This window comes from Coregonus lavaretus (genome assembly GCF_964263955.1).
Source record: "Coregonus lavaretus genome assembly, chromosome: 1".
Classification (NCBI taxonomy): domain Eukaryota; kingdom Metazoa; phylum Chordata; class Actinopteri; order Salmoniformes; family Salmonidae; genus Coregonus; species Coregonus lavaretus.
In genome coordinates, this window is record NC_139988.1 from 39,146,549 (window position 1) to 39,174,170 (window position 27,622).

The 27,622-nt window shown below is 43.8% G+C and overlaps 1 protein-coding gene across 1 annotated transcript in view; it reads right to left on the bottom strand.

The window, feature by feature from the left end:
- The window catches only part of LOC311127854 (glutamate receptor ionotropic, delta-1-like), a 481,343-nt gene that overhangs the window by 5,255 nt on the left and 448,466 nt on the right, over positions 1-27,622 (bottom strand). Inside the window, exons 13-15 of the mRNA XM_084159745.1 lie at positions 24,999-25,194; positions 15,856-16,022; positions 1,473-1,713 (exon numbers count right to left, since the gene is read on the bottom strand). Coding sequence (XP_084015871.1) covers positions 1,473-1,713; positions 15,856-16,022; positions 24,999-25,194 — 604 coding nt within the window. The remainder of the gene's footprint in view (positions 1-1,472; positions 1,714-15,855; positions 16,023-24,998; positions 25,195-27,622) is intronic.

A 27,622-nucleotide genomic window follows, 5' to 3' on the forward strand; every position in this document is an offset into this window, starting at 1 on the left:
AGCACGTTCACTCAACTTTTTTGGTCGACCAAGGAGAGGCCTGTTTTGAGTGGAACCTGTCCTGTTAAACCGTTGTATGGTCTTGGCCACCGCGCTGCAGCTCAGTTTCAGGGTCTTGGCAATCTTCTTATAGCCCAGGCCATCTTTATGTAGAGCAACAATTCTTTTTTTCAGATCCTCAGAGAGTTCTTTGCCATGAGGTGCCATGTTGAACTTCCAGTGACCAGTATGAGGGAGTGTGAGAGCGATGACACCAAATTTAACACACCTGCACCCCATTCACACCTGAGACCTTGTAACACTAACGAGTCACATGACACCGGGGAGTGAAAATGGCTAATTGGGCCCAATTTGGACATTTTCACTTAGGGGTGTACTCACTTTTGTTGCCAGCGGTTTAGACATTAATGGCTGTGTGTTGAGTTATTTTGAGGGGACAGCAAATTTACACTGTTATACAAGCTACTCTACATGGTAGCAAAGTGTCATTTCTTCAGTGTTGTCACATGTAAAGATATACTCAAATATTTACAAAAATGTGAGGGGTGTACTCACTTTTGTGAGATACTGTATATTATATTGTGGAATAACACCTGTCATTGAAGAACGTGATAGGTTATGACATCCAAAGACACATTTATGATATGACATTTATACTACAGGACATTAAATGGGTAATGTTTAATAAATCACCACTATAATCTAATGCTCCATTAATCATATATAGCCATCATGACAACAGCTTTACATTAAGTCCTTTATTTTCTGTGGGTCTTATTTGTCCAATCAAACAGACAGGTCAATGCTAGCGTCTTGTTTGCTCACACTTTAGTTTAGGGATCCATGTCAAGCCTTTTATGTCTGGACACAACCAGGGGCAGCTCAGTCTCTATCAGGATGAAGTTGTGATTAAGCTGTTTGGAAGCAGTAAGACTTGAATGGATGAGCTAAAGAAAGCGTTTGCGCTGACTGAGGCAGCAAATATCTACCCAGAAGTGAAACGTTGTTGAATGAATGGACCAACAAAATTGTAGTCATTATTCATATTTTTGCAGTTATCATTATTGCCATCCATGATAATGACTCACTTTTCAGAAGAAACAAGCAAAAACAAGCAATGAATTGCATGTTTTAGCATCTGAATAATCTTTCAAAGGCTCTTTTGAAATACAAAAAAAAAAACTAGAGAGAAAAAGAGCTTTAAACAAACCACCCAACCCAACTTCTCTCCCACTCAAAAACAAAATTGAACAATCACATCAATTTGGACTATCGTCAGGGCACACCTATAACTGGGTGTACTGCAGCTCTACTAAATCAGGGCTGGCGTCTGCGCCTGGATCCATAAAGTAGAGTGTGGCAGTGGCATCTCTGGGCAAGACCGGGGGGCCCGGGGGTCTGGGTCTTGGCCGGGGCCTGGGGAGGGGCTGCGGTGCGACCAGGCCCTGGATCGGGGCTGCGTTCTCGGTCACCTCTTTGGGCTGCTCACGCCGGCAGCGGTTGCTGCTCCACCAGGTCTCCAGGGCGGCCACCAGGCAGGCCAGCATCAGCCCTGCTGCCAGGATGCAGAAGACCCCAGCGAAGCTTTGGAGCCTCAGGGACCTGCCCTCTGGCTGGGCCTCCGAGTGGCTGTCCAGGTCACAGCGACCCTTCCTGGGCCACCACTTCTGCTTTAGGATGTCCAGGTCCCCTTTCTCCTGCAGTTCCAGGATCCTGACAAACACAGATAGAGGAGTTTTATAGTTCTGGGGATTTACTGAAAGCACTGGGGTGGGTAGCATGCTAGAGTGAATTCTCATTCAAGCATTAGTGATAGGATGAAATTAAATGGAGTTAATTAAATTGGACTCAGTTGTGAAAATGTCAGATTTCTGGTAGAGGAGCTGTTCAATTAATGTTTTAAATGTGAAACATTACAATGTAGAGACGTTATTGTGTAATATACCCCTATACTGTACCCAGTGTATATGATACTGCCTGGAAGTTAAAGCAAACTGGCCATAAGAGAAGATGAATAACAGTCCTTTAACCGAAGACTGTGGGCTGGAAAAGGGTGACTCTTTCAAATTAATTGGTTTTGAAGTGAGTTAAACAAGCGCTGCCATCCTGATGATGAAAGACTAAGCAGAGCCCATTATTACTCTTACGGTATGGATGAAAATAGATATAGGAAAATGATGGCTGAAGTGCCTGAAAAGTGAAGAAAGACAGTGATTATCTCCCACCAGAGAGGATGGCTATGCACAGGGTCATTATTTAACCCCTTCACAACAACACATCCCACACACACAGAGCAACATAAGCTACTGAACTGTATATTCACACTTATGCGTAATCCCGATTCAAGTTTTCCCCATTTGGTATCTGTGTCATTCCCTGAATAGAGTGCCTTTTGGATAGCGTAAATTTGTAAACAAAATCTATTTATTTAACCAAATTTTTACATTCTGTCATTAAGAGCACGTTCAACTTCATAACAAACATGTTTCCCCATCTCCAGAGGAAAACAAAAATAAATAAAATACAGACTATAAAAGGTGACAATTAAAATGACAGCGTTGACTGTAACAGGGTTGACGATTTCATCTTAAATCAGCTATAACTCCACTTGTGACAGGGGGAATGGAAACTTGTTGTGAGCAACAGGGAGGGGCAATTGACCCTTCGTTAAGCTCCGCCCCCCTTGGTTACTGTTGCAACCTCGGACAACATTTTCCCGGGAAGCCCAATTCCCCATTCAACCACTGTCAAAATCCCTTCAAAATGATCTCAAACTGTGTTTCTACACAATGAAATTAAACACAGACTACCCCTTGCTAATTAGGTAACTCTTGGGTATGTTGTGGTGGACTGTCATTACAATTGCTTCACGGGAACACGGTACAATTATGTTTGTAGTGTAGCTAGCACTGAATGGCTCTGAATTCACTGTCAGCATGCAGTCAAAGCTATAACCACTTTTTTTTTAACTAGTGCTCTCAAATTGTATCCTGATGTTGACAGCAGATGGGAGTTAACATAACATTGCTAACTTAGCTAGCTAACATACATTTTGAGAAAACAAGTTATATTAACACTCAGAGTGCCGGAATTCCATACATACTTGAATGACCATGAAATTCATTCTAACCGTTGATATTTCAGTTGTATAAATATTCCATAATAAATAATACATTGCTAAATGAATGCATTTATGTTAGAATAGATCATTAGAAACCTTAGGACACCAAATGTAAATTGTAATCAGTCAGAAAATGTATTGATTGATCCAGAAGCGCATAGACTGTAAATACTAAAATTAGATGATAGTGTATTTCCGGACTGTAAGACAACAGTTGCCTGCCCAGCTGGCACGTCCAAACTACACCTAAACTATATTTAAACTAATTTCACATATACTAATAATAATAATAATAGATGTGGCCTAAAGACAAGATTAAACTGACAATAGTCTGATGGGTGACAATATTATAAATTGTCAAAGAGAATAAAGAGACTGATGACCTGTGCAGCTGGCATTGACAGCGTGCATTGACAAAGAAGCGAGGAGCTTACCAAATAGCGCTTCTTCCATATCATCCTACAGAGGTCCATGCAGGCCAGACATTTTGATTGCTATACCCTATCAGAAAGAGCAGATTCCAAGGTTTCTAATTAACCAATAAAAAAAACTCTACAAATTGCATTTTCCCTAGAATAACCGTGGCTCTGTGCATTCCTCATGTGAGTAGGCTACTGGTGACAATCAGCAATAGCCATTTGGGGAAAATATACTTTATATTTTCTTCTGTTACATTCCATTATATTCTTACTGTAAAATATATACAGTTGAAGACGGAAGTTTACATACACTTAGGTTGGAGTCATTAAAACTTGTTGTTCAACCACTCCACAAATTTCTTGTTAACAAACTATAGTTTTGGCAACATGTCACGATCGTTGAGAGACGGGTCAGACCAAGGTGCAGCGTGGTATGCGAACATGTTTATTACACATAATAAACATAAACAAAACAAGAAACAACGTAACGTGACGTCCTCAGGCTAAACACATACAAGCCTAACACAGAACAAGATCCCACAACTAAGGTAAGCAAACAGGCTACTTAAGTATGATCCCCAATCAGAGACAACGAGCGACAGCTGCCTCTGATTGGGAATCACACCCGGCCAAACCTAGAAATACACAACTAGACCCTAAACATAGAAATACTAACATAGATCCTCACGCCCTGACAAAACCAACTAAAGACAACCGGCCTCTCAAGGCCAGGGCGTGACACAACAATTGTTTACAGACAGATTATTTCACTTATAATTCACTGTATCACAATTCCAGTGGGTCAGACGTTTACATACACTAAGTTAACTGTGCCTTTAAACAGCTTGGACAATTCCAGAAAATGATGTCATGGCTTTAGAAGCTTCTGATAGGCTAATTGACATCATTTGAGTCAATTGGAGGTGTACCTGTGGATGTATTTCAAGGCCTACGTTCAAACTCAGTGCCTCTTTGCTTGACATCATAGGAAAATCAAAAGAAATCAGCCAAGACCTCAGAAAAACAATTGTAGACCTCCACAAGTCTGGTTCATACTTGGGAGCAATTTCCAAATGCCTGAAGGTACCACGTTCATCTGTACAAACAATAGTACGCAAGTTTAAACACCATGGGACCACGCAGCCGTCATACCGCTCAGGAAGGAGACGCGCTCAGTCTTCTAGAGATGAACGTACTTGGTGCGAAAAGTGCAAATAGATCCCAGAACAACAGCAAAGGACCTTGTGAAGATGCTGGAGGAAACAGGTACAAAAGTATCTATATCCACAGTAAAACGAGTCCTATATCGATATAACCTGAAAGGCCGCTCAGCAAGGAAGAAGCCACTGCTCCAAAACCGCCATAAAAAAGCCAGACTACGGTTTTCAACTGCACATCGGGACAAAGATCGTACTTTTTGGAGAAATGTCCTCTGGTCTGATGAAACAACAATAGAACTGTTTGGCCATAATGACCATTGTTATGTTTGGAGGAAAAAGGGGTAACGCTTGCAAGCCGAAGAACACCATCCCAACCAGGTGCTTTGCTGCAGGAGGGACTGGTGCACTTCAGAAAATAGATAGAATTATGAGGAAGGAAAATGATGTGGATATATTGAAGCAACATCTCAAGACATCAGTCAGAAAGTTAAAGCTTGGTCGCAAATGGGTCTTCCAAATGAACAATGACCCCAAGCATACTTCCAAAGTTGTGGCAAAATGGCTTAAGGACAACAAAGTCAAGGTATTGGAGTGGCCATCACAAAGCCCTGTCCTCAGTCATATAGAAAATGTGTGGGCAGAACTGAAAAAGAGTGTGCGAGCAAGGAGGCCTACAAACCTGACTCAGTTACACCAGCTCTGTCAAGAGGAATGGGCAGAAATTCACCCAACTTATTGTGGGAAGCTTGTGGAAGACTACCCGAAACGTTTGACCCAAGTTAAACAATTTAAAGGCAATGTTACCAAATACTAATTGAGTGTATGTAAACTTCCGACCCACTGGGAATGTGATGAAATAAATAAAAGCTGAAATACATCATTTTCTCTACTATTATTCTGACATTTCACATTCTTAAAATAAAGTGATGATCCTAACTGACATAAGACAGGGAATTTCTACTAGGATTAATTGTCAGGAATTGTGCAAAACTGAGTGTAATTGTATTTGTATAAGGTGTACAGTGCTATGAAAAAGTATTTGCCCCCTTTCTAATTTTCTCTACTTTTGCATATTTGTGATACTTAATGTTATCAGATCTTCAACCAAAACCTAATATTAGATAAAGGGAACATAAGTGGACAAATAACACAACAATTACATATTTATTTAATAAACAAAGTTATGCAACACCCAATTCCCCTGTGTGAAAAAGTAATTGCCCCCTTACACTCAATAACTGGATGTGCCACCTTTAGCTGCAATGATTCCAACCAAATACTTCCTGTAGTTGTTGATCAGTCTCTCACATCGCTGTGGAGGAATTTTGGCCCACTCTTCCATGCAGAACTGCTTTAACTCAGTGACGTGTGGTTTTCAAGCAAGAACTGCTCGTTTGAAGTCCTGCCACAACATCTCAATTGGGATTAGGTCTGGACTTTGACTAGGCCATTCCAAAACTTCAAATTTGTTGCTTTTTAGCAATTTTCATGTAGACTTGATTGTGTGTTTTGGATCATTGTCTTGCTGCATGACCCAGCTGCACTTCAGCTTCAGCTCAAAGACGGATGGTCTGACATTCTCCTGTAGAATTCTCTGATACAGAGCAGAATTCATGATTCCTTCTATTAAGGCAAGTCGTCCAGGTCCTGAGGCAGCAAAGCATCCCCAAACCATCACACCACCACCACCATGCTTGACCTTTGGTATGATGTTTTTACTGTGGAATGCAATGTTTGGTTTTCGCCAGGCATAATGGGACCCATTTCGTCCAAAAAGTTGACTCAAGTTTGCCAAAAAGCACCTGGATGATCATCAAGACTCTTGGAAGAACGTTCTATGGACAGATGATTCAAAAGTATAACTTTTTGGACGACATGGTTCCAGTAATGGGTTCCCTGCGTGCCTGTTCGGTAATCCGGCCCTGGCATAAAGTAGAGGTAAAGAAGCATATGTACATATTTTTTGCTCTGGGGAAGAAGCTTCCAGGGGGGTGGGCCAGGGGTGGGATAGGGACGGAACGGGCGGTTACCTTCGGAACTGCAGACTTTATTTGAATGAAATGTAGAACCATTAACCTATTTTGAACGCACACTTGTTGGTCTGCCTGTGCCAGATGTATGTGATTGTTAATTAAGGGTATAAAGGCCTTCCTGTTTGTGTCATTCAGGGGATACCCTTACTATGTGCTGGTCGGCGTGACTTGGGAGGATGGGAGCGGTGATGGTGTTTTTTTAACCAAAGTAACTGTGAGAAATAGGTAAATGTAGTGTTTTTAGGCATTGGTGCCAATATTCCACCTAGACCTGCTCTCCTTCTCCCTGGGCACACCCTCTGTGATTGTTGCAACACATAATCATTGTCTGTTTGAGTCTGTGAATGAAACATATAAACCGAGTGATATTTGTTTTTGAGAAGACTGATATTGTTATCTATTGAAATCTGTCTTGTAGTACAGTTGTGCAGCGCTGAAGAAGATGTATGGAAATGATGTAGGCCAAAGAAAATTGTGCCTCGTAAACGGTTGCATCCTGATATTGTTGTCAGATTCCCATGCTCCACTCCTTGATGCAAAGAACCTGTTATGTTTAGCTTAGTCCTAAGTAGAGGTCTTCAAAGGTGAAAAACGTTGGACCCATTCCGAAATGGACCTGGGGCTTTCCCACCTGGACCAGAAATGCATAAATAAATTTTTTTTTAAATAAAGACCGGCTCTGAAGGGACCCAAGGACAACTAGACCCGTTTCGTATAGACCTGGTCGGATCCAAACCCGGTCCAATCCGATTTTTTTAAGCTACTTTCTTAACCAGTGTCACACCCTGATCTGTTTCACCTGTCTTTGTGATTGTCTCCACCCCCCTCCAGGTGTCGCCCATCTTCCCCATTATCCCCAGTGTATTTATACCTGTGTTTTCTGTTTGTCTGTTGCCAGTTTGTTTTGCTTCGTCCTGCCTACCAGCGTTTTTCTCCTTGCTCCTGTCATTCTCAAGTTCCTGTTTTCTAGTTTTCCCGGTTTTGACCATTCTGCCTGCCCTGACCCTGAGCCTGCTTGCCGTTCTGTACCTTGTCACACCACCCTGGATTATTGACCTCTGCCTGCCCTGACCCTGAGACTGCCTGCTGTTCTGTACCTTTTGGACTCTGATCTGGATTACTGACCACTGCCTGCCCTTGACCTGTCGTTTGCCTGCCCCCTGTTTTTGTAACAAACTTTTGTTACTTTGACACTGTCTGCATCTGGGTCTTCTCCTGAAATGTGATAGTACGAACAGGCCCTGACTGACCCAGCAGACTGACCAGCTCCGCAAAGCCATCTCCTCCCAAGTAGCCACCATTGGAAGGCACGAGGAATTGCTTCGTGGTCTCATGGAAGGGTTCCAGACCTTGTCCGAATGCCATGACCGAGTGTTTAACACATTGCTGGAACAATTCCGTGGGTTGTCTGTTAGGCAGCCTACCACGACGGTAACCTCCAAGCCCCTCAGTAACCCGGCTGTTAGCAGCGCGGCCACCCCGGTTTCCCGAGAACCCTGCTTACCTCCCTCCGAACGCTTCGCTGGAGAGTCAGGAACCTGTCGGGCATTTCTCGCTCAGTGTTCGCTCATCATCGAGCTGCAGCCATCCTCCTTCCCGTCGGACAGCTCTAAGATACTGTACCTCATCACGCTGATGTCCGGGAGGGCTCTCGCCTGGACTATGGCAGTGTGGGAACAACAGTCGGCCCTATGCTTCAGTCTGGAGGAGTTCATGCAGGAGGTAAAGAAGGATTTTTATGCTCCATTGTCCGGGAGAAAGGCTGCCCGGAAGTTACTGCAAGAATCCTGCAGTGTGGCAGACAATGCAGTGGATTTACGCACGTTGGCAGCTGAGGGTGCCTGGAACCCAGAAGCGCTGTTCACCTTGTTCCTGCACGGAGTATCGGAGGGAGTAAAGGACGAGCTTGCAGCCCGGGACTACCAACGCATATCGACTCGCTCATTGCCTTGACCATTCGGATTGATGGGCGACTACGGGAACAAAGCAAGGAGAGGATGTCAGACTCCACTCGCCCGCCCAAGGATTCCACCTCGCCTCCGAGGCATCCCGGAAGTCCCCGACGGCTCTGTTGCCGAGAGAACCCGAGGCTACCCGAGTTCCCAGAGAGTCTCCTCTTCCCGAGCCGATGCAACTAGGAAGAGCTAGGCTGTCTCCAGCCGAACGGCAATACAGGCTTCACATGAAGAGTTGCCTGTATAGTGGGACTACTGGTCATTTTGTGTCCACCTGTCCACTAAAAGACCAGGCTCACCGGTAGGAGCGAGTACACTGGTGGGTCATACGGATAACCTTTCCTCTCCCTTCACTCGCACCCCCTTTCATGCCATCTTGCTGTGGGAGAACTAGTTGAAATCTCGCCGGGTACTCATTGACTCTGGGGCCGATGAGAGCTTTATGGACGCTACCCAGGCATCCGAGCTGGGCATCCCCACTCAGCCCTTCTCCATTTCCATGGACGTTAGAGCGCTGGACGGGTGCTCTACAGTGCTTTGCAAAAGTATTCATCCCCCATGGCGTTTCTCCTATTTTGTTGCATTGCACCTGTAATTTGAATGGATTTTTATTTGGATTTCATGTAATGGACATACACAAAATAGTCCAAATTGGTGAAGTGAAATGAAAAAAATAACTTGTTTCAAACAATTCTAAAACATTAATAACGGAAAAGTGGTGCGTGCATATGTATTCACCCCTTTGCTATGAAGCCCCTTAATAAGATCTGGTGCAACCAAATACCTTCAGAAGTCACAAAATTAGTTAGATTGCACACAGGTGGACTTTATTTAAGTGTCACATGATCTCAGTATATATACACCAGTTCTGAAAGGCCCCAGAGTCTGCAACACCACTAAGCAAGAGGCACCACCAAGCAAGTGGCACCATGAAGACCAAGGAGCTCTCCAAACAGGTCAGGGACAAAGTTGTGGAGAAGTACAGATCAGGGTTGGATTATAAAAAAACGTCAGAAACTTTGAACATAATAATAATATGCCATTTAGCAGACACTTTTATCCAAAGCGACTTACAGTCATGTGTGCATACATTTTTACATATGGGTGGTCCTGGGGATTGAACCCACTACCCTGCCATTACAAGTGCCATGCTCTACCAATTGAGCTACAGAGGACCATGGAGCACCACTAAATCCATTATTAAAAAATGGAAAGAATATGGTACCACAACAAACCTGCCAAGAGAGGGCCTCCCACCAAAACTCACGGACCAGGCAAGGAGGGCATTAATCAGAGAGGCAACAAAGAGACCAAAGATAACCCTGAAGGAGCTGTAAAGCTCCACAGCGGATATTGGAGTATCTGTCCATAGGACAACTTTAAGCTGTACACTCCACAGAGCTGGGCTTTACTGAAGAGTGGCCAGAAAAAAGCCATTACTTGAAGAAAAAAATAAGCAAACATGTTTGGTGTTTGCCAAAAGGCATGTGGGAGACTCCCCAAACATATGGAAGAAAGTACTCTGGTCAGGTGAGAATAAAATTGAGCTTTTTGGACATCAGGGAAAACGCTATGTGTGGCGCAAACCCAACACCTCTAATCACTCTGAGAACACCATCCCCACAGTGAAGCATGGTGGTGGCAGCCCCCCGTGTAGCTCATTCACCTTATAGCCAGTGGGATAACCACTTTACAATATGTATTTTTTTTTTTTTGGGGGGGGTAAGCGGGGGTAGAAGGATTACTTTATCCTATCCCAGGTATTCCTTAAAGAGGCGGGGTTTCAAGTGTCTCCGGAAGGTGGTGAGTGACTCCGCTGTCCTGGCGTCGTGAGGGAGCTTGTTCCACCATTGGGGTGCCAGAGCAGCGAACAGTTTTGACTGGGCTGAGCGGGAACTGTGCTTCCGCAGAGGTAGGGGGGCCAGCAGGCCAGAGGTGGATGAACGCAATGCCCTCGTTTGGGTGTAGGGACTGATCAGAGCCTGAAGGTACGGAGGTGCCGTTCCCCTCACAGCTCCGTAGGCAAGCACCATGGTCTTGTAGCAGATGCGAGCTTCAACTGGAAGCCAGTGGAGTGTGCGGAGGAGCGGGGTGACGTGAGAGAACTTGGGAAGGTTGAACACCAGACGGGCTGCGGCATTCTGGATGAGTTTTATGGGTTTAATGGCACAGGCAGGGAGCCCAGCCAACAACGAGTTGCATTAATCCAGACGGGAGATGACAAGTGCCTGGATTAGGACCTGTGCCGCTTCCTGTGTAAGGCAGGGTCGTATTCTCAGAATGTTGTAGAACATGAACCTACAGGATCGGGTCACCGCCTTGATGTTAGCGGAGAATGACAGGGTGTTGTCCAGGGTCACGCCAAGGCTCTTCGCACTCTGGGAGGAGGACACAACGGAGTTGTCAACCGTGATGGCGAGATCATGGAACAGGCAGGCCTTCCCCGGGAGGAAGAGCAGCTCCGTCTTGCCGAGGTTCAGCTTGAGGTGGTGATCCGTCATCCACACTGATATGTCTGACAGACATGCAGAGATGCGATTCGCCACCTGGTTATCAGAAGGGGGAAAGGAGAAGATTAGTTGTGTGTCGTCTGCGTAGCAATGATAGGAGAGGACATGTGAGGATATGACAGAGCCAAGTGACTTGGTGTATAGTGAGAATAGGAGAGGGCCTAGAACTGAGCCCTGGGGGACACCAGTGGTGAGAGCACGTGGTGCGGAGACAGATTCTCGCCACGCCACTTGGTAGGAGCGACCGGTCAGGTAGGACGCAATCCAAGAGTGAGCCGCGCCGGAGATGTCCAACTCAGAGAGGGTGGAGAGGAGGATCTGATGGTTCACAGTATCAAAGGCAGCAGACAGGTCTAGAAGGACAAGAGCAGAGGAGAGAGAGTTAGCTTTAGCAGTGCGGAGAGCCTCCGTGACACAGAGAAGAGCAGTCTCAGTTGAATGACCAGTCTTGAAACTTGACTGGTTTGGATCAAGAAGGTCATTCTGAGAGAGATAGCAAGAGAGTTGGCTAAAGACGGCACGCTCAAGAGTTTTGGAGAGAAAAGAAAGAAGAGATGCTGGTCTGTAGTTGTTGACATCAGAGGGATCGAGTGGATGAGTTGATGAGCGAGGTGAGGTAAGGGAGAAGGTCACCGGAGATGGTCTGGACAAGAGAGGAGGGGATAGGGTCAAGCGGGCAGGTTGTTGGGCGGCCGGCCGTCACAAGTTGCAAGATTTCATCTGGAGAGAGAGGGGAGAAAGAAGTCAAAGCATAGGGTAGGGCAGTGTGAGCAGGACCAGCAGTGTCATTTGACTTAACAAACGAGGATCCGATGTCGTCAACCTTCTTTTCAAAATGGTTGACGAAGTCATCCACAGAGAGGGAGGAGGGCGGAGGGGGAGGAGGATTTAGCAGGGAGGAGAAGGTGGCAAAGAGCTTCCTAGGGTTAGAGGCAGATGCTTTGATTTTAGAGTGGTAGAAAGTGGTTTTAGCAGCAGAAACAGATGAAGAAAATGTAGAGAGGAGGGAGTGAAAAGATGCCAGGTTCGCAGGGAGTCTAGTTTTCCTCAATTTCCGCTCGGATGCCCGGAGCCCTGTTCTGTGAGCTCGCAATGAGTCATCAAGCCACGGAGCAGGAGGGGAGGACCGAGCCGGCCGGGAGGATAGGGGACATAGAGAGTCAAAGGATGCAGAAAGGGAGTAGAGGAGGGTTGAGGAGGCAGAATCAGGAGAGTGGAGGGAGAAGGATTGAGCAGTGGGAAGAGATGATAGGATGGAAGAGGAGAGAGTAGCGGGAGAGAGAGAGTGAAGGTTGCGACGGCCCATTACCATCTGAGTAGGGGCAGAGTGAGTAGTGTTGGAGGAGAGAGAAAAGGATACAAAGTAGTGGTCGGAGACATGGAGGGGAGTTGCAGTGAGATTAGTAGAAGAACAGCATCTAGTAAAGATGAGGTCAAGCGTATTGCCTGCCTTGTGAGTAGGGGGGGACGGTGAGAGGGTGAGGTCAAAAGAGGAGAGGAGTGGAAAGAAGGAGGCAGAGAGAAATGAGTCAAAGGTAGACGTAGGGAGGTTGAAGTCACATAGAACTGTGAGGGGTGAGCCATCCTCAGGAAAGGAACTTATCAAGGCGTCAAGCTCATTGATGAACTCTCCAAGGGAACCTGGAGGGTGATAAATGACAAGGATGTTAAGCTTGAATGGGCTAGTGACTGTGACAGCATGGAATTCAAATGAGGAGATAGACAGATGGGTCAGGGGAAAAAGAGAGAATGTCCACTTGGGAGAGATGAGGATTCCTGTGCCACCACCCCGCTCACCAGATGCTCTCGGGTATGCGAGAACACATGGTCAGACGAGAGAGCAGTAGGAGTAGCAGTGTTGTCAGTTGTAATCCATGTTTCCGTCAGTGCCAAGAAGTCGATTGACTGGAGGGTAGCATAGGCTGAGATGAACTCTGCCTTGTTGGCAGCAGAACGGCAGTTCCAGAGGCTGCCGGAGACCTGGAACTCCTCGTGGGTCGTGCGTGCAGGGACCACCAGGTTAGAGAGGCAGCACCCACGCGGTGTGAGGCGTTTGTATAGCCTGTGCGGAGAGGAGAGAACAGGGATAGACAGAGGCATAGTTGACAGGCTACAGAAAATGGCTACAATAATGCAAAGGAGATCGGAATGAAATGAACTAAACATCTGGGAAAGCGAGAGAGCGGGGCCTCCCTCACTTACGTTTCACTGAAACACCCAAATATAACTCTCCCAACTTCCACCTCAGAAACTATAATTGTTGTAAACTACAGCGGTTCAATGTTTTCTAGGAATAGACTAACTTAGTTTACTCAGCTAGCTAACCTGGTACAGTATTCTTCCGTGAAAACCGTCCAGGGCACCTAGTCATAAGACGCCACAGCCAGCTAGCATGCCGGACTCCAACAACACGGTTTAGCACCAATACTCGGCCACAACAAACCACCAGTGTGTCAACACGCCAAGCAGATCATTCGTGTCCGTGTCTAACGTTGTGGGTTAGTCCCGACAGCTTGAGCGTGTCCGTCGTCAACTTATTCAGCCAGTTAGTTAGCTAGAATAGTTAGCATACTAGCTAGCCATTGCTTTCTGCCAACGAAGAAACCCCTCCTCCCACAGCACAAACACACAGAGAGAGCCAAGCTCACGTTAACTAGTCACCCATGTCCCGAATTCCCTTGAACGACTCTGGCTACCAGTATGTAAAAACAAAACACAAATGTAGGTTATAACTACTGTTAGCTAGCCAAGTTCAAAGCTAGCCACTGAATTGACTCAGCCAGTTCGCGTTTCAGTCTTCCAGAGTCTTCCAGAGATTTGAGACTGGGACGGAGGTTCACCTTCCAGCAGGACAATGACCCTAAGCATACTGCTAAAGCAACACTCAAGTGGTTTAAGGGGAAATATTTAAATGTCTTGGAATGGCCCAGACCTCAATCCACTTTTCATGTGTCTAGGATCAAACCCATGTCTCACAGCCCTTTGTTTCCTGTTTCCAGGCCCCCCATCTCCCCTGTCTCATCGACGGCCAACCGGCGTACACAGTGAGGCGTGTCCTGAAGGTTCAACCTCGGGGCAGGGGATTCTAGTACCTGGTTGACTGGGAGGGTTATGGCCCGGAGGAGAGGTGCTGTGTCCACGCTAGGGACATCCTGGACCCAGGCCTTATCGCTGAGTTTCAATGCCGGTCAATCAGGTATGCGCCCAGGTAGCACGCCAGGTGGCACCCCTAGAAGGGGGGTACTGTCACACCCTGATCTGTTTCACCTGTCTTTGTGATTGTCTCCACCCCCCTCCAGGTGTTGCCCATCTTCCCCATTATCCCCAGTGTATTTATACCTGTGTTTTCTGTTTGTCTGTTGCCAGTTTGTTTTCTTTCGTCAAGCCTACCAGCGTTTTTCCCCTTGCTCCTGTCTTTCTCAAGTTCCTGTTTTCTAGTTTTCCCGGTTTTGACCATTCTGCCTGCCCTGACCCTGAGCCTACCTGCCATTCTGGACCTTGTCACACCACCCTGGATCATTGACCTCTGCCTGCCCTGACCCTGAGACTGCCTGCCATTCTGTACCTTTTGGACTCTGATCTGGATTACTGACCTCTGCCTGCCCTTGACCTGTCGTTTGCCTGCCCCCTGTTTTTGTAATAAACTTTTGTTACTTCATCACTGTCTGCATCTGGGTCTTCTCCTGAAACGTGATAACTGGAGCTGATACAGCGTGAGAGGAGGGAGAGGGAGGTGCTGCTCTAGCAGGTAGGGAAGGGGCCGTACTATGAGCGTGTGACACGGGGAGGGAGAGACGAGAGACGCAACCAACCAAGCCGACTCGCGTTATAATAGACTAATAGCTGCCATAGCTAAGTTATTTGTCATCATATATGATCACGTAGGAGCTGTCTAGACTGCATCAAACCGGGAGAAGCAAGTTAAGCTAGCTAACGTTAGCTAACTAGGCTAATTGAGGCTGGAGTGCATGTGCTTTCTCATCCTACAGTTACAAATAACTCCATTCAGAATATCAAGTAGCAGCCTACCTGTTGACTCTTGATCGTTGTAGCCTATCCTTCTGATTTATCTTTTACATTCCGTCACTTTCATTGATTAGATATATCCTAACTTTTTCCACACACAGAGGCTCTATGACTGTAGCCTATTGCCACTTTGATGACTTATGATTGGCTGCCAACAACAACAACAAGCTACAGGCTCCACTCTTGTGAAAAGCAGCAGCATAAATTATAAAATGTCTCTCTCTACTGCAGCAGTCATGTTCGGATCTGTACAGGCCCTTCCGGACAAGTCAGTTAAAATTACACATACCCGTGACAATCAGATCAGATCCGACCCAGACCCGTGACATTATTTAGAATTACGGATCGGGTCTCGGGTAATCGGCCACAGGTGGATCCGTGAAGACCTCCAGTGCCAATGACCTCACCTCACGTATAAAAAAGGTGGCATAGTATTGCTAAAGGGATAGCTATTTAAATGTTAAATCCACAAAGTTACAAAAACACACTATTGGAACATTTTGTTTTATCGAAAATTACACACAATGTCACAAGGAAAAAGGCACTATTCGTGGAACCACACATCTACAGTACAGAAACATAAATACTGTAGTTGGCCGTTGGGGTGGGTTGGCTGGAAGGGGGCACTCACTTCTGGGAGAAGAGGTCTCTGTAGGGGCTGCCGTGCTGCAGGGCCAGGCTGTAGCCCTTACTGCTCATACTGTTGCCTGTCACCATCAGGGTGCAGTCATCATCTGTCAGAGCAGCATACTCCACCACAGCCATATCCCACAGGAAGGCAAAAGACTCTCTCTTCGCCTGGGGGAGAATACACAAAGGGTTTACATTAAAGGGATAGTGGAACGAATAGGCAAAATAGACAAACACACATGCGTCCAATGATCACCAGCCTTAATCACAAACTTAACCACAGTGTATTTTCAAGTTCATGACACTCAGTCATAATCAGTCATTGCTTTTCACTGTGGCGTTAGCTAATATGAACTAGGTCGTTTTCAGTAGGAGTGAACATGGCACATCTGTGTTGTCAAGGTATAAAGCGGTAGTCTGGCCAGATCGCTTGACCATGAAGTTTATTCAGACTAGCAAACAGCAGCAGAACCTCTAAAATCCTTTCTGAGTGAATTTATTTATCTGTTTATCCTGGCACTTTCCAAAGAGTCCCAGGTATTCCAAGGTAATGTCATTATTTCACAAATAAAACCCTTCACAGCCTGTCTGTACACATAATTGTTGAACTGCACAAGGTCTTGATCAAAAACTCCCAAACTAAACTTCATAAGAAAGTATGTATTCCTCAGTTCAAATCACTATGATGCTTTTGGTTTAATGACTTTACTCTTTTTTTTATGTATAACATTACTGTTCACCCAACATTATTTTATTTTAAGCACAAAATCACTAAGCAATTTACCTCACAAGTATCTGGTTTAATAACTGGAAAATAGCTCAGGCTACTGTGTCTGTGTACCACTGTGTGTGAGTGTGCCTGTGTACTACAGTGAATCTTCTTAATTACCATTCACACTGAACATTATCTCAGTTCAAATCACTCTGAAACTTTTGGTTGAATTACTCTCCTCTTGTCAACACAAGAGTTACCATTTGTGAATGTATACAGTACCTTCTGAAAATATTCACACCCCTTTACTTTTTCCACATTTTGTTGTGTTACAGCCTGAATTTAAAATTGATTAAATTGAGATTTTGTGTCACTGGCCATCACACAATACCCCATAATGTCAAAGTGGAATTACGTTTTTAGAAATGTTTACAAATTATTAAAAATTAAAAGCTGAAATGTTTTGAGTCAATAAGTATTCAACCCATTTGTTATGGTAAGCCTAAATAAGTCCAAGCATAATAATGTACTTAACAAGTCACAATAAGTTGCACTCTGTATTCAATAATAGTGTTTAACATGATTTTTGCATGACTACTTAATCTCTGTACCCCACACATACAATTATCATCCATATCGATGGGGCTGGCAGTGGAGCAGGTCAAGAGCTTCAAGTTCCTTGGTGTCTAAATCACTAAAGACTTAAAATGGTCCACACACACGCACAGTCCTGAAGAAGGTGCGACAGCATCTTTTCCCCCTCAGGAGGTTGAAAAGGTATGGAATGGGCCCTAAAATCCTCAGGTTCTACAGCTTTACCATTGAGAGCATCTTGACTGGTTGCATCACTGCGTGGTATGGAAATAGCACCACCCTCGATGGCATGGTGCTATCTAGGGGGAGGGGTGGACAGCCCAGTACATCACTGGGGCCGAGCTCCCTGCCATCCAGGACCTCGATATCAACCAGTGTGAAAGGAAGGCCCAGCTATCCAAGCCATAGACTGTTCTCTCTGCTTCCACATGGCAAGCAGTACCGGAGCATCAAGTCTGACACCAACAGGCTCCTGAACAGCTTCTATTCCCAAGACTGCTAAATAGCTAACTAAATAGCTAACAAAATGGCTAAACTGACTATCTGAGTTGACTGTTGAATTTTATTTGTGGGGCTGTGAAGAGACCTCTGGTGGCATGTCAAGTGGGGTATGTATGGTGTCTGAGATGTGCGCTAAACACTTAAAAAGACAGCTCAGTGATTTCAACATGTCAACACCTCTCACAAAGACAGGCAGTGATGTAGTCAATCTCTCCTCTACTTTGAGCCTGGAGAGATTAACATGCTTATTATTAATGTTAACTCTCTGTGTACATTTAAGGGCCAGCCGTGCTACCCTGTTCTGAGCCAATTGTAATTTTCCTAAGTCCCTCTTTGTGGCACCTGACCACACGACTGGACAGTAGTCCAGGTGTGACAAAGCTAGGGCCTGTAGTACTTGTTTTGTTGATAGCAATGTCAAGAAAGCAGAGCAGCATCTTAGTGAATGATTTGTCCCAAATACAATGCTTTTAGTTTTTGTAATATTTAGAACTAACTTATTTATTGCCACCCATTCTGAAGCTGACTGCAGCTCTTTGTTAAGTGTTGCAGTGATTGCACTTGCTGTGGTAGCTGACCTGTATAGTGTTGAGTCATCAGCATACATAGACACACAGGCTTTACTCAGTACCAGTGGCAGGTCATTAGTAAAGATTGAAAAAAGTAAGGGGCCTAGACAGCTGCCCTGGGGAATGCCTGACTCTACCTGGATTATGTTGGAGAGGCTTCCATTAATGAACACCCTCTGTGTTCTGGTAGGCAGGTAACTCTCGATCCACAATATAGCAGGGGATGTAAAGTCATAACATACGTTTTTACAGCAGCAGATTATGATCAGAAGCTGCACTGAAGTCCCACAATCTTCTTATTATCAATTTCTCTCAGCCAATCTTTCATTTGTGTAAATGCCATACAGTTGAATGTCCTTCCCTATAACCGTGCTGAAAGTCTGTTGTTAATTTACAGTGGGGAAAAAAAGTATTTAGTCAGCCACAAATTGTGCAAGTTCTCCCACTTAAAAAGATGAGAGAGGCCTGTAATTTTCATCATAGGTACACGTAAACTATGACAGACAAAATGAGATTTTTTTTCTCCAGAAAATCACATTGTAGGATTTTTAATGAATGTATTTGCAAATTATGGTGGAAAATAAGTATTTGGTCAATAACAAAAGTTTCTCAATACTTTGTTATATACCCTTTGTTGGCAATGACACAGGTCAAACGTTTTTTGTAAGTCTTCACAAGGTTTTCACACACTGTTGCTGGTATTTTGGCCCATTCCTCCATGCAGATCTCTTCTAGATCAGTGATGTTTTGGGGCTGTCGCTGGGCAACACGGACTTTCAACTCCCTCCAAAGAGTTTCTATGGGGTTGAGATCTGGAGACTGGCTAGGCCACTCCAGGACCTTGTAATGCTTCTTACGAAGTCACTCCTTCGTTGCCCGGGCGGTGTGTTTGGGATCATTGTCATGCTGAAAGACCCAGCCACGTTTCATCTTCAATGCCCTTGCTGATGGAAGGAGGTTTTCACTCAAAATCTCACGATACATGGCCCCATTCATTCTTTCCTTTACACGGATCAGTCGTCCTGGGCCCTTTGCAGAAAAACAGCCCCAAAGCATGATGTTTTCACCCCCATGCTTCACAGTAGGTATGGTGTTCTTTGGATGCAACTCAGCATTCTTTGTCCTCCAAACATGACGAGTTGAGTTTTTACCAAAAAGTTCTATTTTGGTTTCATCTGACCATATGACATTCTCCCAATCCTCTTCTGGATCATCCAAATGCACTCTAGCAAACTTCAGACGGGCCTGGATATGTACTGGCTTAAGCAGGGGGACACGTCTTGCACTGCAGGATTTGAGTCCCTGGCGGCGTAGTGTGTTACTGATGGTAGGCTTTGTTACTTTGGTCCCAGCTCTCTGCAGGTCATTCGCTAGGTCCCCCTGTGTGGTTCTGGGATTTTTGCTCGTGATCATTTTAACCCCACGGGGTGAGATCTTGCGTGGAGCCCCAGATCGAGGGAGATTATCAGTGGTCTTGTATGTCTTCCATTTCCTAATAATTGCTCCCACAGTTGATTTCTTCAAACCAAGCTGCTTACCTATTGCAGATTCAGTCTTCCCAGCCTGGTGCAGGTCTACAATTTTGTTTCTGGTGTCCTTTGACAGCTCTTTGGTCTTGGCCATAGTGGAGTTTGGAGTGTGACTGTTTGAGGTTGTGGACAGGTGTCTTTTATACTGATAACAAGTTCAAACAGGTGCCATTAATACAGGTAACGAGTGGAGGACAGAGGCGCCTCTTAAAGAAGAAGTTACAGGTCTGTGAGAGCCAGAAATCTTGCTTGTTTGTAGGTGACCAAATACTTATTTTCCACCATAATTTGCAAATAAATTCATTAAAAATCCTACAATGTGATTTTCTGGAATTTTCTTTCTCAATTTGTCTGTCATAGTTGACGTGTACCTATGATGAAAATTACAGGCCTCTCTCATCTTTTTAAGTGGGAGAACTTGCACAATTGGTGGCTGACTAAATACTTTTTTCCCCACTGTATTTACTGTGAAATAGCATTGTATCTGGTCAATAACAATTTTTTCCTAAAGTTTACAAAGGGTTGGTAACAGGCCGATTGGTTGGCTGTTTGAGCCAGTAAAGGGTGCTTTGCTATTCTTGGGTAGCGGAATGACTTTTGCTTACCTCAAGGCCTGAAGGCACACACTTTCCTGTAGGCTTAGATTGAAGAGATGGCAAATAGGAGTGGCAATATAGTCCGCTATCATCCTCAGTAATTTCCCATCCAAGTTGTCAAACCCAGGTGGCTTGTCATTGTTGACAGACAACAACAAAAATTCACCTCTTCCACACTCACTTTACGGAATTCAAATTTACAATGCTTGCCTTACAAATTTTTGGTCAGTTATGTATGAATATGTAGGTTCAGAATTTGTTGTTGGCATGTCATGCCTAAGTTTGCTAATCTAGCCAATGAAAAACTAATTAAAGTAGTTGGCAATATCAGTGGGTTTTGTGATCAATGAGCCATCTGATTCAATAAATGATGGAGCCGAGTTCACCTTTTTGCCCAAAATGTCATACTATCATTCTTCATGTCATTTATCTTTGTTACATAGTACAGTTTCTTCTTCTTTTTATCCAGTTTAGTCACATGATATCTCAATTTACAGTGCATTTGCCAATCGGCTGTGTAGCCAGACTTATTTGCCATTCCTTTTGCCTCATCCCTCTCAAGCATACAATTTTCAATTCCTCATCAATCCACGGGGATTCAACTGTTCTTACAGTCATTTTCTTAGTGGGTGCATGCTTATTAGTAACTGGAATGAGCAATTTCATAAATGCGTCAAGTGCAGTGTCTGATTTTTCCTCATTACACACCAGCAAGTATTCTTTACATATTCAACATAGGAATCACTGCAAAACCTCTTGTATGACCTCTTATACACTATATTATGTAAATGTAAATATCAGGCCCAGCCTTTGGAACTTTGGTTTTCCTAGATACTGCTTTAGAGCAGATTTCTGCAGCATTAGTAAAGATGTGATCAATACATGTGGATGATTTCATTCCTGTGCTGTTTGTAAATACCCTGGTAGGTTGACTGAACCAGGTTGCATGCACTGGTTACAGTTTGAAGTTTCATCTTGAGTGGGCAGCATGATGAAAGCCAGTCAATATTTATATCACCCAGAAAATATACCTCTCTGTTGATATCAAATACATTATCAAGCATTTCACACATTATCCACATACTGACTGTTAGCACTCAGTGGTCTATAGTAACTTCCCACAATTACATTATCGTCATTTAGCAGACACTCTTATCCAGAGTGACTTACAGTTAGTGAATACATATTTTTTTATACTGGCCCCGCGTGGGAATCGAACCCACAACCCTGGCGTTGCAAACGCCATGCTCTATCAACTGAGCTACATCCCTGCCGGCCATTCCCTCCCCTACCCTGGACCAATTGTGCGCCGCCCATGAGTCTCCCGGTCGCGGCCGGCTGCGACAGAGCCTGGATTCGAACCAGGATCTAGTGGCACAGTTAGCACTGCGATGCAGTGCCTTAGACCACTGCGCCACTCAGGAGTAAATAATAGGCTTCAGGTGAGGCAGGTGAACCTGTAGCATGTTACTTCAACAGCATTTGACATGAGTTCCTCTCTAAGCTTTACAGGAATATGACTCTGAATATAAACCGCAACACCACCCCCATTGGCATTTCGGTCTTTTCTATAGCTGTTGTAACCATGTATTGCTACCACTGTATCATTAAAGGTACACTAGATGGCCAAAAGTATATGGACACCTGCTTGTCGAACATCTCATTCCAAAATCATGGGCATTAATATGGAGTTCGTCCCCCCTTCTGGGAAGGCTTTCCACTAGATGTTGGAACATTGTTGCAGGAACTTGCTTCCATTCAGCCACAAGAGCATTAGTGAGGCCAGGCACTGATGTTGGGCGATTAGGCCTGGCTCGCAGTCAGCGTTCCAATTCAACCAAAGGTGTTCGATGGGGTTAAGCTCTGTGCAGGCCAGTCAAGTTCTTCCACACCGATCACGACAAACCATTCCTGTATGGACCTTGCTTTGTGCACAGGGCCAAACTGTTGCCACAAAGTTCATCTAGAATGTCATTGTATGCTGTAGCGTTATGATTTCCCATCAATAGAAATAAGGGGCCTAGCCCGAACCACGAAAAACAGCCCTAGACCATTATTCCTCCTCCACCAAACTTGACACTTCACATTAACAGCACTTACAGTTGACCGGGGCAGCTCTAGCAGTGCAGAAATTTGACGAACTGACTTGTTGGAAAGGTGGCATCCTATGCCGGTGCCACGTTGAAAGTCACTAAGCTCTTCAGTACAGGCCATGCTAATGCCAATGTTTGTCTATGGAGATTGCATGGCTGTGCGCTCGATTTTATACACCTGTCAGCAACGGGTGTGGCTGAAATACCCGAATCCATTAATTTTAATGGGTGTCCATGTACTTTTGGCCATGTTGTGTATTATCTAAGTGAGTTTCAAAGATAGCCAGTATATTAATGTTATCTGTTAGTAGCAAGTTATTGATTTCATGAACCTTGTTTAGTAGGCTAGATATGTTAATGTGGGATATTTTTTGCACTTTTCTAGGATTCTTGATTGTTTTTAATGCTTTACTGGGAGGCTTATCAGAGGTAGACATGACAGTGATATTTATGTTTGAGCTGATAGTACAGAGTGAACTGTGCACAGTGGGATTCCTACAAGGGCAAACCCCCTCAGTTCTAACAGTATAACTCAGGTTCATAGGCTCATGATTACTGCTGACAATAGCTGTAGGAGGCATTTAGGGGAGCTAGAGGGACATAAATTAGGTTATTTACTTTATGACCGCCAACACCCCTGGGACAATGTACATTTGCAGCAGCACTATGACAACTCAGCGACACAATGGTAGGGATTATCTGAGCAGGGCTTGGGTCACATATCTACCTCTATCACTCCAGTAACCCTGCACATTGTAAATATGGTACTGGAACTGACTGACCCTGTATATAGTATGCTTACTTACTTTTTCGTGTTCTTCTTATTTATTTTGTTCTACCTTCTGTTATTTTGATGGGTACATTTTAAAAAAAAAAGCAGAGATTGAATATCCCTTTGAGCATGGTGAAGTTATTAATTACACTTTGGATGGTGTTTCAATACACCCAGTCACTACAAAGATACAGGCGTCATTCCTCATTCAGTTGCCGGAGAAGAAGGAAACCGCTCAGGGATTTCACTATGAGGCCAATAGTGATGTTAAAACTGTTACAGAGTTTAATGGCTGTGATAGGAGAAAACTGAGGATGGATCAACAACATTGTAGTTACTCCACAATACTAACCTAAATGACAGAGTGAAAATAAGGTAGCCTGTACAGAATAAAAATATTGTTCGCAATAAGGCACTAAAGTAAAACTGCAAAAAATATGGCAAAGAAATTAACTAAAGCATTATGTTTGGGGAAAATCTAACACATGACTGAGTTCCACTTCATATTTTCAAGCATGGTGTTTGCTGCATCATGTTATATGTATGCTTGTCATCGACAAGGACTAGGGAGTTTTTTAGGATAAAAAGAAACGGAATAGAGCTAAGCACAGACAAAATCCTAGAGGAAAACCTGGTTCAATCTGCTTTCCAACAGACACTGAGAGACAAATTCACCTTTCAGCATTACAATAACCTTAAACACAAGGCCAAATATACATTGGAGTTGCTTACCAAGATGCCATTTAATGTGCCTGATTGCCCTAGTTACAGTTTTGACTTAAATCGGCTTGAAAATCTATGGCAAGACTTGAAAATGGCTGTCTAGCAATGATCAACAACCAACTTGACAGAGCTTGAAGAATTTAAAAATGAAAAATGCACAAATATTGTACAATCCAGGTGTGCAAAGCTCTTAGAGACTTACCCAGAAAGACTCACAGCTGTAATTGCTGCTAAAGGTGATTCTAACATGTATTGACTCAGGGGTCTGAATACTTATGTAAATTAGATATTTCTGTATTTCATTTTCAATACATTTGCAAAAAAATCTAAAAACATGTTTTAACTTTTTAATTATGGGGTATTTTGTGTAGATGGCTTAGAAAAAAAATCAATTTAATACATTTTGAATTCAGGCTGTAACACAACAAAATGTGGAATAAGTAAAGGTGGATGAACACTTTCTGAAGGCACTGTAACTAACATTGTTGTTCATCCAATATGCTTTCATTTTAAGTACAAAAAATTTACCATTACACCAAGTATCTGCAGAACACTACAGAGATTGCCTGAACTAATTGCAATTAGCGGTTCAAATATTCCTGAGGGTCAATGACGGGTGTGTGTGACTAGACTCTATTATAACTAATTTGTTTAATTACTGGAACATTTCTCAGGCTGCTGTGTGTGTGTGTGTGTGTGTGTGTGTGTGTGTGTGTGTGTGTGTCTTAGGATGTGAGATATTCACTTCAGCGTAACCATTAACTTGTAATCAGGAAAAACTAAAAAAGCTGCATTATTCAATAATAGATTAACAATTCCAATTACTCCTACACCTCCTTCTGAGTAGAGCCAAGTAATTGTCTCTCTACGGACTTCATAGTATGCCCAGCGTAGTTCTGTTTTTGTGTGTGTCCTGAAAAATACTTTATGTTGTATAGCTGTATTGATTCAGAATTAAACATCCCCATTCATTCTCACTCATCTGGAAACACTTTCCTAAGTGGCTACAGTTTTCTGAAATCAATTAGTTTAGACCTGGCTGTCCCTGAGCTCACCTTGTGGATGCCTTCAGAGGGGCTGGAGACTGAGTTTTCATGGCCGTTGTTCTTGTTGATGGTTCTCCAGAGCTCAGCGAAGGTGCTGTCCTGCTCCAGAGCGTTGGTGCCTTTGGCTCTGAAGTACTCGTACACGGCTGAGTCTCTCACTGTTCCGTAGGCTAGGTCCATCTGTTTGGACAAGTCCTGGAATGTCCTGTTGAGGGGAACAAAGGATATGGGTCACATGGGGGATAAGTAGTCATGTGCTGTTGGAGGACGCCCTATGCGACCAGAATGATTCATTTGTCCCAAAAAAAATATTTCAAGCATACACAGTACACTGGATTCCTACTACCAGTTCCCTTCAGTGTTGCTTCTTGTAAGCATTTGTAATGTGTTAATTCAGGTATTCAAATGTTTTATATTCAGGGTAACTATCTAGAATAGTAGATAATTGGGATTCAACCACAGTCAAATATCGCCTTAGCACTTGAAGTTGTGCCTACGTATCTTTTCAAATTCTCTAACTTATTGGAAAGGAACTAATGAACAAAACAATGCAGAGGTGTTAAGTGCCAAATGTTGATGTCTTATAATAGGAAAATAAGAATAGAATATAGCTGCGAGCAGCAATGAAAAGGATGACAGAAAGGACATAATATCAGTTGGATAACAAAGCAAGCACTCTATCATGTAGGAACTATCTTCCTTTATGTGCAATCAGTGAAAGCATTACCATGTTTATCTCTCAATACTACAAGAATGACGCAAGTGAAGTTTAGTCATCGTTAAAGAAATTACTTAATTATTGAGTTTATATACCAATTCTGGGGTCAATTCGACTAATGGTTTATGTTAATATTTTCAGTGTTATTTTCACAATGTTTCACATTGTTTGTCTGCATAACTTAAATCTAACATTCATCTGCATGAGACAAAGTCCACTTGATCAATAGTTATTGCTCTAGTATCCTATGGTGCCACTGGTGCCAATGTCATTATACTTCCACCAACTAGTCTGGTGCAGCCAGGTTGCAGTAACTTTATATTCACACAGCTTCTAAGGACATACACTACCGGTCAAACGTTTTAGAACACCTACTCATTCAAGGGTTTTCCTTTATTTTTACTATTTTCTACATTGTAGAATAATAGTGAAGACATCAAAACTATGAAATAACACACAGGGAATTATGTAGTAACCAAAAAAGTGTTAAACAAATCAAACTATATTTTATATTTGAGATTCTTCAAATAGCCACCCTTTGCTTTGATGACAGCTTTGCACACTCTTGACATTCTCTCAACCAGCTTCACCTAGAATGCTTTTCCAACAGTCTTGAAGGAGTTCCCACATATGCTGAGCACTTGTTGGCTGCTTTTCCTTCACTCTGCAGTCCAACTCATCCCAAACCATCTCAATTTGGTTAAGGTCGGGGGATTGTGGAGGCCAGGTCATCTGATGCAGCACTCCGATCACTCTCCTTCTTGGTAAAAATATCCCTTACACAGCCTAGAGGTGAGTTGGGTCATTGTCCTGTTGAAAAACAAATGATAGTCCCACTAAGCCCAAACCAGATGGGATGGCATATCGCTGCAGAATGCTGTGGTAGCCATGCTGGTTAAGTGTGCCTTAAATTCTAAATAAATCACAGACAGTGTCACCAGCAAAGCACCCCCACACCATAACACCTCCTTCTCCATGCTTTACGGTGGGAAATACACATCCGTTCACCCACACTGTCTCACAAAGACACAGCGGTTGGAACCAAAAACCTCAAATTTGGTCTCCAGACCAAAGGACAAATTTCCTCCGGTCTAATTTCCATTGCTCGTGTTTCTTGGCCCAAGCAAGTCTCTAGTATTGGTGTCCTTTAGTAGTGGTTTCTTTGCAGCAATTCAACCATGAAGGCCTGATTCACAAAGTCTCCTCTGAACAGTTGATGTTGAGATGTGTCTGTTACTTGAACTCTGTGAAGCATTTATTTGGGCTGCAATTTCTGAGGCTGGTAACTCTAATGAACTTATACTCTGCAGCAGAGGTAACTCTGGGTCTTCCATTCCTGTGGCGGTCCTCATGAGAGCCAGTTTCATCATAGCGCTTGATGGTTTTTGCGACTGCACTTGAGGAGAAGATGATTTTGTGCATTAGCGTTATATATGCAAAGAATGAGTTAATAGTTTCCCTGTTTTTTCACAGTACTAAATTCAGTGAGGTTCATGTTAGGGACATCCATGATAGCGATGACACGTTTCAAGTTGATAGGCAACTGTGGATTGGATTTACATTGGTTTAAATCAGTGGTCACCAACCTAGTCGATCACCAAACATTTCTGTGAAAAACCCAACGATAAAGCCTGGAATTGTTATTCAGCACTGTCAACACTTTGTTTAACACTTTCATAAGCCAAAAAATGTGTGTTGTCCCTACTGCATTTGCAACAAATGACTATAGCAAAGTGTTTTGATAAGCTTGCGTTGTTATTATTAGCAGCTTGTGTCTTTTTTAATATCAAGGAATATTTCACTTTCTCTGGTCATAGGAGTAACAACATGAATTGGTGCATGAGGCAGAAATAACGCAGTGCGACTTGAGTTTCGCCATCAGCTGGTAGACTGAGGGACGGTGAGTCGGGTGTGA